Source organism: Salmo trutta, chromosome 5 (assembly GCF_901001165.1).
Source record: "Salmo trutta chromosome 5, fSalTru1.1, whole genome shotgun sequence".
NCBI classification, from domain to species: domain Eukaryota; kingdom Metazoa; phylum Chordata; class Actinopteri; order Salmoniformes; family Salmonidae; genus Salmo; species Salmo trutta.
In genome coordinates, this window is record NC_042961.1 from 37,597,945 (window position 1) to 37,619,641 (window position 21,697).

The 21,697-nt window shown below is 44.3% G+C and overlaps 1 protein-coding gene across 2 annotated transcripts in view; it reads right to left on the minus strand.

Moving 5' to 3' along the window:
• Positions 1-11,403: 11,403 nt before the first annotated feature.
• LOC115194105 (stromal interaction molecule 2-like) overlaps positions 11,404-21,697 on the minus strand; it is an 89,946-nt gene continuing 79,652 nt past the window's right edge. The window contains exons 10-12 of one of the 2 annotated variants that reach the window (XM_029753483.1): positions 19,724-19,962; positions 12,744-12,927; positions 11,404-12,501 (exon numbers count right to left, since the gene is read on the minus strand). In XM_029753483.1, the coding sequence (XP_029609343.1) occupies positions 11,898-12,501; positions 12,744-12,927; positions 19,724-19,962 (1,027 nt within the window). In that variant the 3' untranslated portion in view covers positions 11,404-11,897. Of the gene's footprint in view, positions 12,502-12,743; positions 12,931-19,723; positions 19,963-21,697 lie in introns of both variants that reach the window. The other variant, XM_029753482.1, reaches the window with a different exon arrangement.

Consider the following 21,697-nt stretch of genomic DNA (forward strand, 5'->3'; position numbering starts at 1 on the left):
GATTTAACAACAGGTCGTAAATTCCTTGCAGAAACTTTCTCTACACTGCCATGGAGTTTTGAGGGAGAGAACCTCTTAGGAACAAAGACATTCTTCCCGCCAAAAGTGGAGAATGAAACAATATTTCTAATATAAAGAATTTAAGAAATGGGGGGGACTATAAGAATAATCATGTTGAATTCATTAATAATTTGTAATGTAAGTAAGGACAGTAGAACAACAACTGTATCTCTGAATGTGTATATTTCCAAGTTATCAGATTTACATCTAAATGTTGTGGAACTTCGATTAAATACGAAACTATTTGTGAGAAGATGAAACGTGGCTCTTAGCCCACGTGATTACAGACATTATGCCAAACGTAATGGAACCGTCCTTTTGCCGGAGTGTATGAAAGGACTCCTAACGAAATGTACATTAGACCAGAGTATGTGAGACCATCCACATGTTGAAATGGTTGAACTCTCTGCAGACCAGTATACGGACGGTAAGCCAGACGTGTAAAATGGTTAGACTCTACATTAGACCAGCGTGACCGACGGCGTGAGCTGAAAGGTACAAAATGGTTAGTCTCTCTCTCTCTCTCTCTCTCTCTCTCTCTCTCCTCTCTCTCTCTCTCTCTCTCTCTCTCTCTCTCTCTCTCTCTCTCTCTCTCTCTCTCTCTCTCTCTCTCTCTCTCTCTCTCTCTCTCTCTCTCTCTCTCTCTCTTTCTCTCTCTCTTTCTCTCCCCTTCTCTCCCCTTCTCTCCCCTTCTCTCCCTCCCTCGCATGTGAGGAGCAGAGAAAGGTCGCAGTGCATCAGGGTCACAGTGCATTAAACACACTAATAAACCCATTACACTGAGATATATGGTAGCAATAGGCATGGTAAAATTAGATTCCAATGGGAGAGAGCTAGAGACCAGAACACCCACTCTCTCCATCTACACACATACACCTGGTGCTAACATGTGTTCTTTGTCCTGATCTCGTCCACATTCTGATTGTGCCCATATTTGTAGATAGGTGTAAACGATTAAAATACAAAAGTATGTGGACACCCCTTGAAATTAGTGGATTCTGCTATTTCAGCCACATGTATAAAATCAAGCACACAGCCATGCAACCTCCATAGACAAACATTGCCAGTAGAATGGCACATACTGAAGAGCTCAGTGACTTTCAACGTGGCACCATCACAGCACGCAACCTTTCCAACAAGTCAGTTCATCAAATTTCTGCCCTGTTAGAGCTGTCCCTGTCAGCTGTAAGTGCTGTTTTGTGAAGTGGAAATGTCTAAGAACAACAACGGCTCAGCCGCAAAGTGGTAGGCCACACAAGCTCACAGAAGGGGACCGTCAAGTGCTTTAGCACGTAGTGTGTAAAAATCGTCTGTCCTCGCTTCCAACACTCACTACCGAGTTCCAAACTGCCTCTAGAAGCAATGTCAGCACAATAACTGTTCGTTGGGAGCTTTATGAAATGGGTTTCCATGGCCGAGCAGCCGCACGCAAGCCTAAGATCACCATATGCGATGCCAAGCATTGGCTGGAGTGGTGCAAAGCTCGTCGCCATTGGACTCTGGAGCACTGTAAACACGTTCTCTGGAGTCATGAATCACGCTTCACCATCTAGCAGTCCGACGGACGAATATGGGTTTGGTGGATGCCAGGAGAACGCTACCTGCCCGAATGCATAGAGCCCACTGTAAAGTTTGGTGGTGGAGGAATAATGGTCTGGGGCTGTTTTTCATGGTTCGGGCTAGGCCCCTTAGTTCCAGTGAAGGGAAATCTTAACGCTACAGCATACAATGACCTTCTAGACCGGGCCTGGGCAACTCCAGTCCTCTGGGACGTGATTGGTGTCACACTTTTGCCCCAGCCCCAGCTAATACGCCTGACACCAATTTTCAACTATCATGATCTTCAGTTAAAAATTCAATTAGATTAAATCAGGTGTGTTTGCTAGGGATGGGGGAAAAGTGTGACACCAATCAGGCCCTCGAGGACTGGAATTGCACAGGCCTGTTCTAGATGATTCTGTGGAAGAACTTAACTGGCCTTCCCAGAAGAGTGGAGGCTGTTATAGCAGCAAAAGGGGAACCAACTCCATATTAATGGTCATGATTTTGGAATGAGATGTTCGACGAGCAGGTGTCCACATACTTTCGGCCATGTAGTGTGAAAACATTCATACTATATTAAAAGAACGTCTGCCAAATAATTTGCATAGAGCGAGGCACCAGGAAATCTGGTCACAATGGGGACACAGTGGACGGATGAAACACATTTTAACACCATGTGTAGTAGACACAACAAACGTTGAGCAGATAGTGATGGGAACATATTGATCAGATCACGAAACCCACATGTTAGCGCAAGGTGTAAGGAGGCTACACACACACACCAGCAGCAAAGTCTCAGCTATACAGCATACATTTGGGGCGTATAATCATTACCTTCACCCCATTCATTAAAGAATGAATATGCCATCCTCACAGCATAGCAATCCTGTTTCTCCTGTATGTTCATAGCTAAGGTCCTTTTTGGGTTATTACGGCACCATAATGCTCCCAATTAGAGTACCAGGTTCTTCTCACAGCTATACATATCCTAAACAGGTTCTTAACCTATTGCCACCACAAGAAGAGAGGGAAGAATGATAGTAGTGCTATGTGAGCGCACCCCCCCCCCAATTTTGTCCCTGAATTATCTGTCCCAAACAGGTTTTTGAGATTGAACCAAAATCCCCATGTCGTTGCCTACTCGGCCACGCACGCGTAACCGATGCTCGTTAATGTGAGCGATTCAGAGACGCAGTCTGAGGGCAACCGATCTCGTCTTTGAAAATATCGGGACGTCTGTGACTGCACAAACATGTTTGATTTAATCGGCACAAAATCTGCAACGCTCTCGTAGTGTGAGGTGCAACGACAAGTTTTGAGAACGGTGATCAGCTATAGCCAATGAGAGTTCACCAGAGAAGGATCCAGTGAGATGACATTGTTTCGCATCACCCAGATTGTGTGTAGACTCTCGAGCAGGAGCGTTGACTACTACTAGTACGCGTTTGTACCTGCGTTTAAAAAAAAAAGAAAAACGTTATTTAACATTTATTTAACTAGGCAAGTCAGTTAAGAACAAATTCTTATTTACAATGACGGCCTACACCGGCCAAACCCGAACGACGCAGGGCCAATGTGCGCAGCACTACGAGACTCCCAATCACGGTCGGTTGTGATACAGCCTGGATCATTTAACCAAAGCGTCAAATCGTTACAGGTCTGAAGTGCACAAGCAATGTTATTCAATTCAACATGTTGGCTAGACATTTCAACTATGTATGGCAAGCGTGAATGTCTGACTGAAAATGTTTAGGTTGTTTTGAGCCACAGCTTGTAGCTACGTCAAATCTAGTCACATCATTGTTTTCAAAGTGGTATCGACAACCTCACAACCAAGTGAAGCATTAAGTAGTGTGTGACCCTCGTCTGTCACATCATTTAGTGTGTGCACCACTACAGTACGTTGGAAAGACAAACAAAAAAACTACAGGAAAGATGGTCGTTTAATGTGAGAGGCTCAGTGATTTTAGTATTTTGAAAGTCATGTAGTGCTTTACACGCCAGCTAGGATGTAATGGTTCAGCTTTAGCTAATGTTGGCTTGAGAACTGATGTGTAGTTTACAGTCCGTTGTTTACAGGGTGTTTACTTTAAGGGAGCATTTTATAGTGGTAACTACTACATACTAATAATTTGATTATATGCTGGCTTCCTTGGAATTGAACATATTGTTACCATATAATTTTATAAAGGTAATTTTTGTTCAGTGATAAAAAGCTAATCATTTTAGATTAAATTATTGTCCTGTATTGAAAATGTTCACAACTATGCATAGAAGAGGGGTGAATAAGCTCGTATGTCAAAGTGCATTTTGAAGCCTACCTTTGTTCGTTCTGAGGATCTCATACATATAACATATTACTATACATAATTTATCCTATACACTACTGCAACTTAGTAGCCATCTTTGGAACTGCGCCCTGAGAGGGATGAATCAATAGGGTTTGTGTGTTTATGTGTGGAAGGCTGGGATCTGTTGTTGTTGTACAGTGGCAGTCAAACAACACATTCATCACCAACCCAGATGTCACCGGCCCCATTGCTGCTATGTGTGGAATTGATCAACCATCAGTGGAATTTATCACATACACATCATATTGACAAAGCAATCATGCATGCATTTTTCTGTGTATCACTGTTCCTCCACTCTCTCAAGACAAACGGGCGTGTCAAAATGACAAGGATTTTTTTCAGCAGTTCCTACACTCCTTCAAAGAAAAAAGGGAATTCAAATAGAGAATCATAATTGTTTCTTCCCTGTGGGGAGTGAGTCATCAATGCTGGGTAAGCTTTAGTTCTGAACACCGAATGAGTCAAAGACGAGTCCCACCATACATATCCTCAACGCTTTCGTTTTAAAGCATGTGTCTTTGGGTTACAAATACTGGGGGGAAAAGCAAAAGTCACTCACTGAAGACAGCATTGTTATGCTTTATTAATTTGTCTATGGTATACAAATATTCACACACCAAATGTTCAAAGAAATCTGCTAACATCTCGTAAACATTCCTATGTCCTGCTCATCTATAACTATTTTTTTGTGGATGTAGGAATACACTATGATAGCAAATATGTCACTTGTCATATCTCTAGAATTCTGATATTACAAATGCATATCATAAAACAGAACACATTAACTTTACTCTTCAGCTTAGCTTGTCTCCTACTATGTACATTGCTAGTGACCTTTCCCTTTCATAGGGTATAAGTAAACAGTGGAGAAAGAAGTTGAAAGAGATAACAGGTTAGAGTAATGGTAAAATGTCCAGGAATAGCTCAGGGATGTTTACGACAGGTAAGTTAAGAGTATGGGTAAAATCTGCATATTCTTTATCACTCTTCAGTAAAAAACGTAGTCAGTCCTTGTGAACCCCCACCACTAGAAATCACATTTCTATTTAAAAAATGTCTATAAGAACATAATGTAAAAACAAAGTCCAGATACTATATACAGTTGAGATCGGAAGTTTACATACACTTAGGTTGGGGTCATTAACCTCTCTTGGGTAGGGGGCAGTTTTTTGACGTCCGGATGAAAAGCGTGCCTGTAGTAAACTGCCTGCTACTCAGGCCCAGAAGGTAGGATATGCATATTATTAGTAGATTTGGATAGAAAACACTGACGTTTCTAGAACTGTTTGAATGATGTCTGTGAGTATAACAGAACTCATATGGCAGGCAAAAACCTGAGAAAAAATCCAACCAAGAAGTGTGGAAATATGAGGTTTGTAGTTTTTCAAGTGATTCCCTATCCAATATACAGTGTCTGTGGGGTCATTTTACACTTCCTAAGGCTTCCACTAGATGTCAACAGTATTTAGAACGTTGTTACATGCTTCTACTGTAAATGGGAAGAGAATAAGAGGTCTTGGAATCAGATGACTGAGAAAATGACGAGCTCAGTGGCGCGCACTCCCGTGGGAGTTAGCTGTGTTCCTTTTCCTTTTTGAAGACAAAGGAATCGTCCAGTTGGAATATTATGAAAGATTTATGATAAAAACATCCTAAAGATTGATTCTATACATCATTTGACAGGTTTCTACGAACTGTAATATAACTTTTTTGACTTTTCGTCTGAATTTACTGCGCGAGCACAGTGGATTTGGATTACTCAACTGAACGTGCGAACATAATGGAGGTATTTGGACATAAAGGATGGACTTTATCGAAACACATTAACATTTATTGTGGAACTGGGATTCTGGGAGTGCATTCCGATGAAGATCAAAGGTAAGTGAATATTTATAATGCTATTTCTGAGTTTTGTTGACTCCACAAAACGGCAGGTTTGGTTTTGATGTCTGAGCGCTGTACTCAGATTATTGCAAAGTGTGCTTTCGCTGTAAAGCTTTTTTGAAATCTGACACAGCGGTTGCATTAAGGAGAAGTGTATCTATAATTCTTTGAATAACAGTTGTATATTTTATCAACGTTTATGATGAGTATTTCTGTAAATTGATGTGCTCATTCACAGGAAGTTTTGGAGGCAAAACATTTCTGAACATTACACGCCAATGTAAAATGGGGTTTTTGGATATAAATATGAACTTTATCGAGCAAAACATACATGTATTGTGTAACATGAAGTCCTATGAGTGCCATCTGATGAAGATCATCAAAGGTTAGTGATTCATTTTAGCTGTCTTTCTGGTTTTTGTGATGCCTCTCCTTGCTTGGAAAATGGCTGTGTGGTTTTTCTTGTCTAGGTGCTGTCCTAACATAATCTAATGCTATGCTTTCGCCGTAAAGCCTTTTTGAAAACGGACAGTGTGGTTGGATTAACGAGAAGATTATCTTTAAAATGGTGTATAATACTTGTATGTGTGAGAAATTTTAATTATGAGATTTTAGTTGTTTTGCTATTTCACTGGCTGTTGGCGAGGTGGGACGCTACCGTCCCACATACCCCAGAGAAGTTAAAACTCATTTTTCAACCACTCCACAAATTTCTTGTTAACAAACTAGTTTTGGCAAGTCGGTCAGGACATGTACTTTGTGCATGACAAGTAATTTTTCCAACAACTGTTTACAGACAGATTATTTCACTGTATCATAATTCCAGTGAATCAGAGGTTTACAAACACTAAGCTGACTGTGCCTTTAAACAGCTTGGAAAATTCCAGAAAATTATGTCATTGCTTTAGAAGCCTCTGATAGGCTAATTGACATAATTTGAGTCAATGTGTACCTGTGGATGTATTTGGATGTGTACCTGTGGATGTATTTCAAGGCCTACCTTCAAACTCAGTGCCTCTTTGCTTGACATCATGGGAAAAACAAAATAAATTAGCCTCAGAAAGAAATGTGTAGACCTCCACAAGTCTGGTTCATCCTTGGGAGCAATTTCCAAACGCCTGAAGGTACCACGTTCATCTGTACAAACAATGGTACGCAAGTATAAACACCTTGGGACCACGCAGCCGTCATACCGCTCAGGAAGGAGACGTGTTGTCTCCTAGAGATGAACGTACTTTGGTGCGAAAAGTGCAAATCAATCCCAGAACGACAGCAAAGGACCTTGTGAAGATGCTGGAGGAAACAGGTACAAAAGTATCTATATCCACAGTAAAACGAGTCCTATATCGACATACCCCGAAAGGCCGCTCAGCAAGGAAGAAGCCACTGCTCCAAAACCGCCATAACAAAGCCAGACTACGGTTTGCAACTGCACATGGGGACAAAGATAGTACTTTTTGGAGAAATGTCCTCTGGTCTGATGAAACTAAAATAGAACTGGTTTGGCCATAATGACCATTGTAATGTTTGTAGGAAAAAGGGGGAGGCCTGCAAGCTGAAGAACACCCTCCCAACCGTGAAGCAGGAGGGACTGGTGCACTTCACAAAATAGATGGCATCATGAGGGAGGAAAATTATGTGGATATATTGAAGCAACATCAGTCAGGAAGTTAAAGCTTGGTCGCAAATGGGTCTTCCAAAAGGACAATGACCCCAACCATACTTCCAAAGTTGTGGCAAAATGGCATAAGGACAACAAAGTCAAGGTATTGGAGTGGCCATCACAAAGCCCTGACCTCAATCCTATAGAAAATGTGTGGGCAGAACTGAAATAGTGTGTGCGAGCAAGGAGGCCTACAAACCTGACTCAGTTACACTAGCTCTGTAAGGAGGAATTGGCCAAAATTCACCCAACTTATTGTGGGAAGCTTGTGGAAGGCTACCCGAAACGTTTGACCCAAGTTAAACAATTTAAAGGCAATGCTACCAAATACTAATTGAGTGTATGTAAACTTCTGACCCACTGGGAATGTGATGAAAGAAATAAAAGCTGAAATATATAATTCTCTCTACTATTATTCTGACATTTCACATTCTTAAAATAAAAGTGATGATCCTAACTGACCTAAGACAGGGAATTTTTACTAGGATTAAATGTCAGGAATTGTGAAAAACTGAGTTTAAATGTAATTTGCTAAGGTGTATGTAAACTTCCCACTTCAACTGTGTGTGTTTCTCTCTCTGTGTGTGTGTGTGTGTGTGTGTGTGTGTGTGTGTGTGTGTGTGTGTGTACGTACGTACGTACGTACATACGTACGTACATACATACATACATACATACATACATACATACACCTTCTCATTCCATGTTTTTTCTTTATTTTTACTTTGTTCTACACTGTAGAATAATAGTGAAGATTTCAAAACTATGAAATAACACATGGAATCATGCAAACAAAAAAAGTCAAACTATACGTTATTTGAGATTCTTCAAAGTAGCCACCCTTTGCCTTGATGACAGCTTTGCACACTCTTGGCATTCTATCAACCAGCTTCATGAGGTAGTCACCTGGAATGCATTTCAATTAACAGGTGAGCCATTCCACAAACTTAATTTGGGGAATTTCTTTCCTTCTTAATGCATTTGAGCCAATCAGTTGTGACAAGGTAGGGGTGGTATACAGAAGATAGCCCTATTTGGTAAAATACCAATCCCATATTATGGCAAGAATAGCTCAAATAAGAAAAGAGAAATGACAGTCCATCATTACTTCAAGACATGAAGGTCAGTCAATACGAAACATGTCAAGAACTTTTAAAGTTGTTACAAGTGCAGTTGCAAAAACCATCAAGCACTACGATGAAACTGGCTCTCATGAGGACTGCCACAGGTAAGGAAGACACAGAGTTACCTCTGCTGCAGAGGATAAGTTCAATAGTTACCAGCCTCAGAAATACCAGCCCAAATAAATGTTTCACAGAGTTCAAGTAACAGACACATCTCAACATCAACTGTTTAGACAAGACTGTTTGAGTCAGGCCTTTATGGTCAATTTGCTGCAAAGAAACCACTACTAAAGGACACCAATAAGAAGAAGAGACTTGCTTGGGCCAAGAAACACGAGCAATGGACATACGACCGGTGGAAATCTGTCCTTTGGTCTGATGAGTCCAAATGTTTGATTTTTGGTTCCAACCGCTCTGTCTTTGTGAGACGCAGAGTAGGTGAACGGATGATCTCTGCATGTGTGGTTCCCACCGTGAAGCATGGAGGAGGAGGTGTGATGGTGTGGGGGTGCTTTGCTGGTGACACTGATTTTTTTAGAATTTAAGGCACACTTAACCAGCATGGCTACCACACAGCATTCTGCAGTGATACGCCATCCCATCTGGTTTGCGCTTAGTGGGACTATCATTTGTTTTTCAACAGGACAATGACCCAACACACCTCCTGGTTGTGTAAGGGCTAATTGACCAAGAAGGAGAGTGATGGAGTGCTGCATCAGATGACCTGGCCTCCACAATCACCCGACCTCAACCCAATTGAGATGGTTTGGGATGAGGTGGACAACGCAGAATGAAGGAAAAGCAGCCAACAAGTGCTCAGCATATGTGGAAACTCCTTCAAGACTGTTGGAAAAGCATCCTAGGTGACGCTGGTTGATAGAATGCCAAGAGTGTGCAAAGCTGTCATCAAGGCAAAGGGTGGCTTTGAAGAATCTCAAATATAAAATATATTTTGATTTGTTTAACACTTTTTTGGTTACTACATAATTCCATGTGTTATGTCATTGTTTTGATGTCTTCACTATTATTCTACAATGTAGAAAATAGTCAAAATAAAGAAAAACCCTTGAATGAGTAGGTGTGTCAAAACTTTGACTGGTACTGTATACATACACACTACATGACCAAAAGGATGTGAAACCCCTGCTCATCGAACATCTCATTCCCAAATCATGGGCATTAATATGGAGTCGGTCCCCCCTTTGCAGCTATAACAGCCTCCACTCTTCTAGGAAGGCTTTCCACTAGATGTTGGAACATTGCTGCGGGGAGAGCATTAGTGAGGTCGAGCAATGATGTTGGGCGATTAGGCCTGGCTTGCAGTCGGCGTTCCAATACATCCCAAAGTTGTTCGATGGGGTTGAGGTCAGGGCTCTGTACAGGCCAGTCCAGTTCTTCCACATCGACAAACCATTTCTGTATCGACCTCGCTTTTGTGCATGGGGGCATTGTCATGCTGAAACAGGAAAGGGTCTTCCCCAAACTGTTGCCATAAAGTTAGAAGCACAGAATTGTCTAGAACGTCATTGTATGCTGTAGTGTTAAGATTTCCCGTCACTGGAACTAAGGGGCCTAGCCCAAACCATGAAAAACAGCCCCAGACCATTATTCCTTCTCCACCAAACTTGTGTTTCCACTGCTCCAGAGTCCAATGGCAGCAAGCTTAACACCTCTCCAGCCTACTCTTGGCATTGCTCCCAGTTTGGAACTCTGTAGTCAGTGTTGCAAGCGCAAACAGACAATTTTTACGTGTTACGCTCTTCAGCACTCGGCGATCATGTTCTGTGAACTTATGTCGCCTACTCCTTCATGACTGAGCCGTTGTCGCTCCTAGACGTTGCCACTTCACAGCACTTAAAGTTGACTTGGGGCAGCTCTAGCAGGGCAGAAATTTGACCAACTGACTTGTTGGAAAGGTGGCATCCTATGACGATGCCACGTTGAAAGCTCTTCAGTAAGGCCATTCTACTGACAATGTTTGTCTATGGATATTGCATGGCTGTGTGCTCGATTGTATACACCTGTCAGCAATGGATATGGCTGAAATAGCCGAATCCACTGATTTGAAGGGGTATCCACATACTTTTCTATATGTAGTGTGTTTTATATATATATATATATATATATATATATATATATATATATATATATACACACACATATATACACACACACACACCATTAAGAACACCTGCTCTTTCCATGATTGACCAGGTCAATCCAGATGAAAGCTATGATCGCTTATTGATGTCACTTCTTAATAAATCCACTTCAATCAGTGTTGATGAAGGGGAGGAGACAGGTTAAATAAGGATTTCTAAGCCTTGAGACAACCGAGTCATGGATTGTGTATGTGTCCCATTCAGAGGGTGAATAGGTAAGATAAAAGATTTAAGTGCCTTCGAACAGGGTACGGTCGTAGGTGCCAGGCACACCGGTTTGTGTCAAGAACGGCAACACTACAAGGTTTTTCTCGCTCAACAGTTTCCCGTGCGTATCAAGAATGGTCCACCACCCAAAGTACATCCAGATAACTTGACACAACTATGGGAAGCATTGGAGTCAACATGGGCCGACATCCCTGTGGAACACTTTCTACACCTTGTCGAGTCCATGCCCCGACGATTGAGGCTGTTCTGAGGGCAAAAAGGGTGGGTGCTACTCAATATTAGGAAGCTTTTCCTAATGTTTGCTATACTCAGTGTGTGTGTGTGTGTGTGTGTGTGTGTGTGTGTATATATAAATAAAATCCATTGCAAAAAACATTGGAAACACCAAGCGATTTTGGCATCAATAGCCTACCATGTGTTGCATCTCCAATGCCTCTCCCCATACATCATTCTCATCATACATTAATATTTACTCTGCGAGCAGCGGCGGTCCTTTCCCAGAAAACAGGAAAGCAGTAGTGCAACAAACTTTAGTAGTATTTTTTTCTTTCTGAAAATAAGTGTGTCAAGTACAAGCCCCTCAACCCCCAGAAATGTATTGTTTGTTTCTTTAACTGAAAAAGAACCAGAAGACATTGAGTGAGCAGGCTCATGCTTTTCACGGTTGCCTGGGCAATGACAGCTGGCATGACCCTTTACCTTTCTGTGACCTTTGAAGGCTTAACTTTGAGACTATGAGTGAGCAAAAACAATTAATTAAAAGGCATTATTGAGGTGCCCAGACAGAACTACATTCCATCTTTGAAGAAAAAAAAGGAAGAAAAAAAATGACTTCATCTTGATCCTTTTTTGTCCCGTCCCCTCTCGCGCTCTCTGAGTAGTACTACTTTTTCTTCTTGAACAAGCTCTTGATCTTGGACGAGGACTTCTTGGTCTTGTCTCCGTTGTCACAGGAGTCCTGAGAGGAGGTACGCTGTAGCTTCTTCTCCTTGCCCCCTGCCCCCCTGCCCTCATTGTCCAGTGAGGTGAGGGATGGGTTGCGCCCCACCACCACCACCCCTGCCCCCGTCATGCCCGCGGGCAGCTGGCCCATGCTATAGGACTTCTCCAGGATGCCGTTGAATACGGCCTTATTGCCTGCCGTCGGGGTGGTGAAGGACATGCTGTGGGACTCTGGGATGGAGCCACGGGTGAGGTCGGGTGAGCCCTTGTGTTTGTGCGAGTGCGTGTGGGAGTGTGAGTGGTGCTCCAGGGCAGGGGGGGGATTGGCCGAGGAGGAAGTCGAGAGGGACGCAACACCCCCTTGAGGAGGGGGTGAGTCCCGGATGTAAGTCTGAGGCTCCTGCTGGCTCAGCATCATCAGCTCCTCGCGGGAGATCTTGCGGTAGGGGGGCTCTGGGCCTGGCGTGCATGGGTTGGCATAGGACTGTTTCCGTCCCATGGAGGAGTTGAGAGAGTCTGTGTCTGAGGACGTATCCTGAGTGTCCCTGTGACAGAGAGAGACAGAGAAGCAGGCAGAGACGAGAGAGGCAGACAGACAGAGCCAGACAAACACACACAGAGCAGACAAAGCAGACAGAGACAGAGCAGACAGAGACCGAGTGTAAGATAAATAAAAATAATTACAACGCAACTAATATCAGCACACATTCAATATCTTATACTCTAAATAAATTACCCTAAACTGATCCGGTATAAAAGAGGGCAGAGGTGGTGAAAGGTAACATACCCCTTTCTCTCGATGAAGAGGATGTGTTCTTCTTCACCCTCTGGGTGGTAGGAGAGGGGTGGGCTGGCCATAGAGAGCAGGTCAGGGTCGGCAGACATCATTGAAGGCTGCGGGGTGCTGTACAGACTCCGGCGGGACCGACACAGGCTGCTGCTGCGTGTCAGAGGAGGCCGCATTATAGAGGCTGCTGGGAAAATACCAGAGAGAGTAGGGATGTAGGTTACACAGCCAGATGTGGGCATAACCATAGTCATACATACAGTACTCGGACATAACACACACAATTTAAAAACACACATTTTAAATCTATTTTCGCGTTGTTGATGTAAAAATCAGACAAAGTACACTCACATGCTGTACTGACCATCATCACTTTTGTAACGCGTTACGTAATCAATTACTTACTGTATATGAGTAACGGAGTAAAGTAACGCATAACTTTGTCAACTTTTTTTATTACAGTTACTTTGTCAAACAATGATGAATACTTTGCAAATCATATCTCTACCGGTCATGTGTTTCCATGATCCGATCTCAACTTGTTTCTTCATTTAGTTCTCGAGCGAGCAGAGAAAGGCTGTTTGAGGGAAATGTCTATAACCAGGACTGGTCTGACCAAATCAGAATCCATGCTTCAAGATTGTTTTGTCACGCGAACTGGGATATGTTCCGGGTAGCCTCTGAAAATAACATTGAAGTATACACTGACACAGTGACTGAGTTCATCAGGAAGTGTATAGCGAATGTTGTTCCCACTGTGAATATTAAAACATACCCAAATCAGAATCCGTGGATAGATGGACGCATTCGAGCAAAACTGAAAGTGTGAATCACCGCATTTAACCATGCAAGATGACTGGGAATATGGTTGAATACAAACAGTGTAGTTATTCTCTCTGTAAGGCAATCAAACAGGCAAAATGTCAGTACAGAGAAAGTGGAGTCGCAATTCAACGGCTCAGACACGAGACGTATGTGGGAGGGTCTACAGACAATGATGGATTACAAAGGGAAAACTAGCCACATCGTGGACACCGACGTCTTGCTCCCGGACAAGCTAAACACCGTCTTCACCCACTTTGAGGCCCGCTCCCAAGGACTGTTGGCTCTCGTTCTTCGTGGCCGACGTGAGTAAGACATTTAAACACGTTAACCCTCGCAAGGCTGCCGGCCCAGACGTCCTCAGAGCATGCACGGACCAGCTGGCTGGAGTGTTTACGGACATATTCAATATAACCTTATCCCAGTCTGCTGTCCCCACTTGCTTCAAGATGTCCACCATTGTTCCTTTACCCAAGAAAGCAAAGGTTACTGAACTAAATGACTATCGCCCCGTAGCACTCACTTCTGTCATCATGAAGTGCTTTGAGAGGCTAGTTGAGGATCATATCACCTCTACCTTACCTGACACCCTAGACCAACTTCAATTTGCATACCGTCCCAATAGATCCACAGACGACGCAATCGCCATCGCACTGCACACTGCCCTATCCCATCTGGACAAGAGGAATACCTATGTAAGAATGCTGTTCATTGACTACAGCTCAGCCTTCAAAACCATACTACCCTCCAACCCCACCCTGTGCAACTGGGTCCTGGACATTCTGGCGGGCCGCCCCCAGGTGGTAAAGGTAGGAAACAACACCTACACTTTGCTGATCCTCAACACAGGGGCCCCACAAGGGTGCGTGCTCAGCCCCCTCCTGTACTCCCCGTTTACCCATGACTGCGTGGCCATGCATGCCTCCAACTCAATCATCAAGCTTTCAGACGACACAACAGTTGTAGGCCTGATTACCAACAATGACGAGACAGCCTACAGGGAGGAGGTGAGGGCCCTAGTGGAGTGGTGCCAGGAAAATAACCTCTCCCTCAACAAAACGAAGGAGCTGATCATGGATTTCAGGAAACAGCAGAGAGCACGCCCCTATCCACATCGACGGGACCGCAGTGGAGAAGGTGAAAAGCTTGAAGTTCTTCAGCGTAGACGATTTGAAATGGTCCAGCCACACAGATAGTGTGGTGAAGAAGGCGACACAGTGTCTTTTCAACCTCAGAAGGCTGAAGAAACAAACCCTTTACAGATGCACCATTGAGAACATCCTGTTGGGCTGTATCACCTTCTGGCACGGCAACTGCACTGCCCACAACTGCAGGGTGGTACGGTCTGCCCAACGCATCACCGGGGGCACACTGCCTGCCCTCCAGGACACCTACTGCACCCGATGTCACAGGAAGGCCAAAAAGATAATCAAGGACATCAACCACCCGAGCCATGGCCTGTTCACCCCGCTACCATCCAGAAGGCAAGATCAGTACAAGTGCATCAAAGCTGGGACCGAGAGACAGAAAAACAGCTTCTATCTTAAGGCCATCAGACTGTGAAATAGCCATCACTAGCCAGCTACCAACCAGTTACTCAACCCTGCAACTTAGAGGCAGCTGCAATATATACAGTTGAAGTCGGAAGTTTACATACACTTAGGTTGGAGTTATTAAAACTCGTTTTTCAACCACTCCACAAATTTCTTGTTAACAAAACTACAGTTTTGGCAAGTCGGTTAGGACATCTACTTTGTGCATGACACGTAATTTTTCCAACAATTGTTTACACAGATTATTTCACTTATTCACTGTATCACAATTCCAGTGGGTCAGAAGTTTACATACACTAAGTTGACTGTGCCTTTAAACAGCTTGAAAAACTCCAGAAAATGATGTCATGGCTTTAGAAGCTTCTGATAGTGTAATTGACATCATTTGAGTCAATTGGAGGTGTACTCAGTGCCTCTTTGCTTGCCATCATGGGAAAAACAAAAGAAATCAACCAAGACCTCAGAAACTTGTAGACCTCCACAAGTCTGGTTCATCCTTGGGAGCAATTTCCAAATGCCTGAAGATACCACATTCATCTGCACAAACAATAGTGCGCAAGTATAAACACCATGGGACCACGAAGCCGTCATACCGCTCAGGAAGGAGATGCGTTCTGTCTCCTAGAGCTGAACGTACTTTGGTGTGAAAAGTGCAAATCAATCCCAGAACAGCAAAGGACCTTGTGAAGATGCTGGAGGAAACAGGTACAAAAGTATCCACAGTAAAAATGAGTCCTATATCGACATAACCTGAAAGGCCGCTCAGCAAGAAAGAAGTTACTGCTCCAAAACCGCCATATAAAAGCTACGGTTTGCAACTGCACACGGGGACAAAGATCATACTTTTTGGAGAAATGTCCTCTGGTCTGATGAAACAAAAATAGAACTGTTTGGCCATAATGACCATTGTGATGTTTGGAGGAAAAGGGGGAGGCTGGCAAGCCGAAGAACGCCATCCCAACCGTGAAGCACGGGGGTGGCAGCATCATGTTGTGGGGGTGCTTTGATGCAGAAGGGACTGGTGCACTTCACAAAATAGATGGCACCATGAGGAAGCAAAATTATGTGGATATATTGAAGCAACATCTCAAGACATCAGTCAGGAAGTTAAAGCTTGGTCGCAAATGGGTCTTCCAAATGGACAATGACCCCAAGCATACTTCCAAAGTTGTGGCAAAATGGCTTAAGGACAACAAAGTCAAGGTATTGTAGTGGCCATCACAAAGCCCTGACCTCAATCCTATAGAACATTTCTGGGCAGAACTGAAAAAGTGTGTGCAAGCAAGGAGACCTTACAAACCTGACTCAGTTACACCAGCTCTGCAAGGAGGAATGGGCCAAAATTCACCCAACTTATTGTGGGAAGCTTGTGGAAGGCTACCCGAAACGTTTGACCCAAGTTAAACAATTTAAAGGCAATGCTACCAAATACTAATTGAGTGTATGCAAACTTCTTACCCACTTGGAATGTGATGAAAGAAATAAAAGCTGAACTAAATAATTCTCTCTACTATTATTCTGACATTTCACATTCTTAAAATAAAGTGGTATCCTAACTGACCTAAGACAGGGAATGTTTACTAGGATTAAATGTCAGGAATTGTGAAAAACTGAGTTTAAATGTATTTGGCTAAGGTGTATGTAAACTTCCGACTTCAACTGTACATAGACATGGAATCACCGGCTACTTTAATAAATATTTACATACTGCGTTATTCAATTCATATGTATTTACTGTATTCTATTTTACTATATTTCAACCAATGCCACTCTGACATTGCACATCCTAATATTTATATAATTTCTTAACGCCATTCTTTTACTTTAGATGTGTGTGTATTGTTACATATTGTCACCTCCTGACCATAGAAAGATGTTATTGTCTATGGTAGAGTAGGTCAGGGCGTGACAGGTTTTTTTTCTCTATGTGTAAATGGGTTTTGTTTCACCTCTGTGTCACGGTTTGTTGTTTTTGTCTTTCAGTTTATTTATGTAGTGCATAGTTTCACAGTGTAAATAAAAATGTGGAACGACACACACGCTGCACCTTGGTCCTCTCATTCCTACGACAACCGTGACAGAATCACCCACCAACAAAGGACCAAGCAGTGTGAACAGGAATGGACTTGGGAGGAAATTCTGGACGGGAAAGGACCCTGGAGTCAGGCTGGGGAGCATCGCCGTCCGAAAGAAATCGAGGCAGCAAGAGCGGAGCGGCGATACTACGAGGCACTATATCAACCACAAATCAAGTGCGAGAGGCAGCCCCCCATTTTTTTTTGGGGGGGGCACACGGGGAGATTGGCAGAGGCAGGTTGGAGACCTGAGCCAACTCCCCGTGCTTACCGTGGGGAGCGAGGGAAGAAGCAAGCACCGTGTTATGCGGTGATGCGCACTGTGTTGCCAGTGCGCATTCACAGTCCGGTGCGATCTGTGCCCGCGCCCTGCATTTGCCGAGCTAGGTTGAGCATTCAGCCAGGAAGGGCGGTGCCAGCTCAGTGCTCCTGGTCTCCAGTTCGCCTTCTCGGTCCAGGATATCCTGCGCCGGCGCTGCGCACTGTGTCGCCAGTGCGTGTTCACAGCCCAGTTCGTCCTGTGCCAGCTCCTCGCGTTTGCCGGACAAAAGTAAGCATCCAGCCAGGACAGGTTGTGCCAGCTATACGCTTGAGACCTCCGGTGCGCCTCCACGGCCCAGTATATCCTGTGCCTGCCCCACGTACCCGGCCTCCAGTGAGTCTATCCAGCCTGGTACGTCCTGTGCCTGCTCTTCGCACTTGCCCTGAGGTGCGTGTTACCAGTCTGGCGCCACCTATGCCAGCCCCACGCATCAGGCCTCCAGTGCGCCTGCGCAGTCCGGGGTGTCCTGTTCCTACTCCCCTCACTCGCCCTGAGGTGCGTATTACTAGTCTGGCGACACCTATGCCAGCCCCACGCATCAGGCCTCCGGCGGCGGCGGTTCCCTGCAGCCCGGAACCCCCGCCATAGACAAGTTACCCACCCTGCCCTCCCTTTTTTTTGGGGGGGGGGTTGTGGTTGTTTTGGGGGGGTACTGTCACGTACTGACCATAGAAAGATGTTATTTTCGATGGTAGAGTCGGTCAGGGCTGGACAGGTTTTTTTTTCTATTTCTATGTTTAGGTTCTAGTTTTGTATTTCTATGTTGGGGTTTTGCTTGGGATGATCTCCAATTAGAGGCAGCTGGTCCTCGTTGTCTCTAATGGGAGATCATACTTAAGTAGGGGTTTTTCCACCTGGGTTTTGTGGGTGATTAATTTTGAGTTGTGTATGTTTCACCTCTGTGTCACAGTTTGTTGTTTTTGTCTTCCAGTTTATTTATGTATTGCATAGTTTCACAGTGTAAATAAAAATGTGGAACGACACACACGCTGCACCTTGGTCCTCTCATTCCTACGACAACCGTGACACATATTACTGCACTGTTGGAGCTAGGAACACAAGCATTTCGCTACACCCGCAATTGCATCTACTAAATATGTGTATGTGACCAATAAAATTTGATTTGGAGAAATGTCATGATAGCTGCTGTCCATAGAAATGTATAGAGAGCATACCTCTGATCGTTGCTATTGATCACTTCTGTGATAGCAAAGCCCATTGTGGCCTTTCCCATCTAGTTGCAAGTGAGCCCTCTATACATCTCTATGGGTCCGTGTGCCTGCGGTCTATAACCAGAACTGGAGGCTCGAGAAAAGATTTTTAATGCAAAGATAGGAAATCTCGACAGATGTTTGGTTTACAGTATATATGGCTAATGAAGCAGCCCATATATAGCGCAGCTTTTGAAGACTAGCACATACCCCCGGCCCTGTCCGGGGGTATCATCGGATGGGGCCACAGTGTCTTCTGATCCCTCCTGTCTCAGCCTCCAGTATTTATGCTGCAGTAGTTTATGTGCCGGGGGGCTAGGGTCAGTCTGTTTCATCTGGAGTATTCTCTTGTCTTATCCGGTGTCCTGTGTGAATTTAAATATGCTCTCTCTAATTCTCTCTTTCTCTCTTTCTTTCTTTCTCTCGGAGGACCTGAGCCCTAGGACCATGCCTCGGGACTACCTGGCATGATGACTCCTTGCTGTCCCCAGTCCACCTGGCCATGCTGCTGCTCCAGTTTCAACTGTTCTGCCTGCGGCTACGGAACCCTGACCTGTTCACCATGCTGGTCATTTATGAACATTTTAACATCTTGACCATGTTCTGTTATAATATCCACCCGGCACAGCCAGAAGAGGACTGGCCACCCCTCATAGCCTGGTTCCTCTCTAGGTTTCTTCCTGTGTTTTTGGCCTTTCTAGGGGGTTTTTCCTAGCCACCGTGCCTCTTTCACATGCATTGCTTGCTGTTTGGGGTTTTAGGCTGGGTTTCTGTACAGCACTTTGAGATTTCAGCTGATATACGAAGGGCTATATAAATAAATTTGATTTGAAAGTAGCACCACAGATGAAAAGAGAAACTAGTGATGGTATTGCAACTACTAATATAACGTGTTACTTTCTACATAAAGTAAAATGAGTAACACGTGATCATACACTCACACACTTTACAACTCTAACTGGAGTATTTGCATTTCTGTGACAACCTCCATACTTACAGGTGAATTGTGGAATGATTGGAGGCGTGTCCTCGTCGAGGTCGTCCACCCCGCCGGCGATGGGGTAGGGGGGCACGGAGACGCGGGGCATGACCACCCAGCTGTGGTCAGAGTAAAGGGTGGCAGTCAGGCTGGGCAGCCCAGAGTTGTGCACCAGGGGGAAGCCACACAGTTTCTCAATCTGCTGCCAGCGGTGGAGACGCTCCCTCAGGCAGGCCGTCACCTCCGACAGGGACTTCCTGGAACAATTAATCAAATTAAATGTGTTTATAACGCCCGCTTTATATCAGTAGTTATCACAACGTGCAAAAGAAGCAGCACATTGTTAAGGAAAAACTCCCTAGAAGGAAGAAACCTAAAAAGGCACCCAGCTCAGATGGGAGGCCCATCCTCTTCTCGCTGTACCAGGTAAACTGTCTTTTTCCAGACATTACACTTTGGTTTCTGTGCCTATACCACTAATTCATGAACAACTTATTGTAATAGGTACAGTGGGGGGAAAAAGTATTTGATCCCCTGCTGATTTTGTACGTTTGCCCACTTACAAAGAAATGATCAGTCTATAATTTTAATGGTAGGTTTATTTGAACAGTGAGAGACAGAATAACAACAAAGAAATCCAGAAAAACGCATGTCAAAAATGTAAAAATTTTGATGAGGGAAATAAGTATTTGACCCCTCTGCAAAACATGACTTAGTACTCGGTGGCAAAACCCTTGTTGGCAATCACAGAGGTCAGACGTTTCTTGTAGTTGGCCACCAGGTTTGCACACATCTCAGGAGGGATTTTGTCCCACTCCTCTTTGCAGATCTTCTCCAAGTCATTAAGGTTTCGAGGCTGACGTTTGGCAACTCGAACCTTCAGCTCCCTCCAGATTAAGGTCTGGAGACTGGCTAGGCCACTCCAGGACCTTAATGTGCTTCTTCTTGAGCCACTCCTTTGTTGCCTTGGCCGTGTGTTTTGGGTCATTGTCATGCTGGAATACCCATCCACGACCCATTTTCAATGCCCTGGCTGAGGGAAGGAGGTTCTCACCCAAGGTTCTCACCCATGACAGTACATGGCCCCGTCAAATGATGCGGTGAAGTTGTCCTGTCCCCTTAGCAGAAAAACACCCCCAAAGCATAATGTTTTCACCTCCATGTTTGACGGTGGAGATGGTGTTCTTGGGGTCATAGGCAGCATTCCTCCTCCTCCAAACACGGTGAGTTGAGTTGATGCCAAAGAGCTCCATTTTGGTCTCATCTGACCACAACACTTTCACCCAGTTGTCCTCTGAATCATTCAGATGTTCATTGGCAAACTTCAGATGGGCATGTATATGTATTCTTGAGCAGGGGGACCTTGCGTGCGCTGCAGGATTTCAGTCCTTCACGGCGTAGTGTGTTACCAATTGTTTTCTTGGTGACTATGGTCCCAGCTGCCTTGAGATCATTGACAAGATCCTCCTGTGTAGTTCTGGGCTGATTCCTCACCGTTCTCATGATCGTTTCAACCCCACGAGGTGAGATCTTGCATGGAGCCCCAGGCCGAGGGATATTGACAGTTATTTTGTGTTTCTTCCATTTGCGAATAATCGCACCAACTGTTGTCACCTTCTCACCAAGCTGCTTGGCGATGGTCTTGTAGCCCATTCCAGCCTAGTGTAGGTCTACAGTCTTGTCCCTGACATCCTTGGAGAGCTCTTTGGTCTTGGCCATGGTGGAGAGTTTGTAATCTGATTGATTGCTTCTGTGGACAGGTGTCTTTTTTACAGGTAACAAGCTGCGGTTAGGAGCACTCCCTTTAAGAGTGTGCTCCTAATCTCAGCTCGTTACCTGTATAAAAGACACCTGGGAGCCAGAAGTCTTTCTGATTGAGAGGGGTCAAATACTTATTTCCCTCATTAAAATGCAAATCAATTTCTAACATTTTTGACATGCTTTTTTCTGGATATTTTTGTTGTTATTCTGTCTGTTCACTGTTCAAATAAA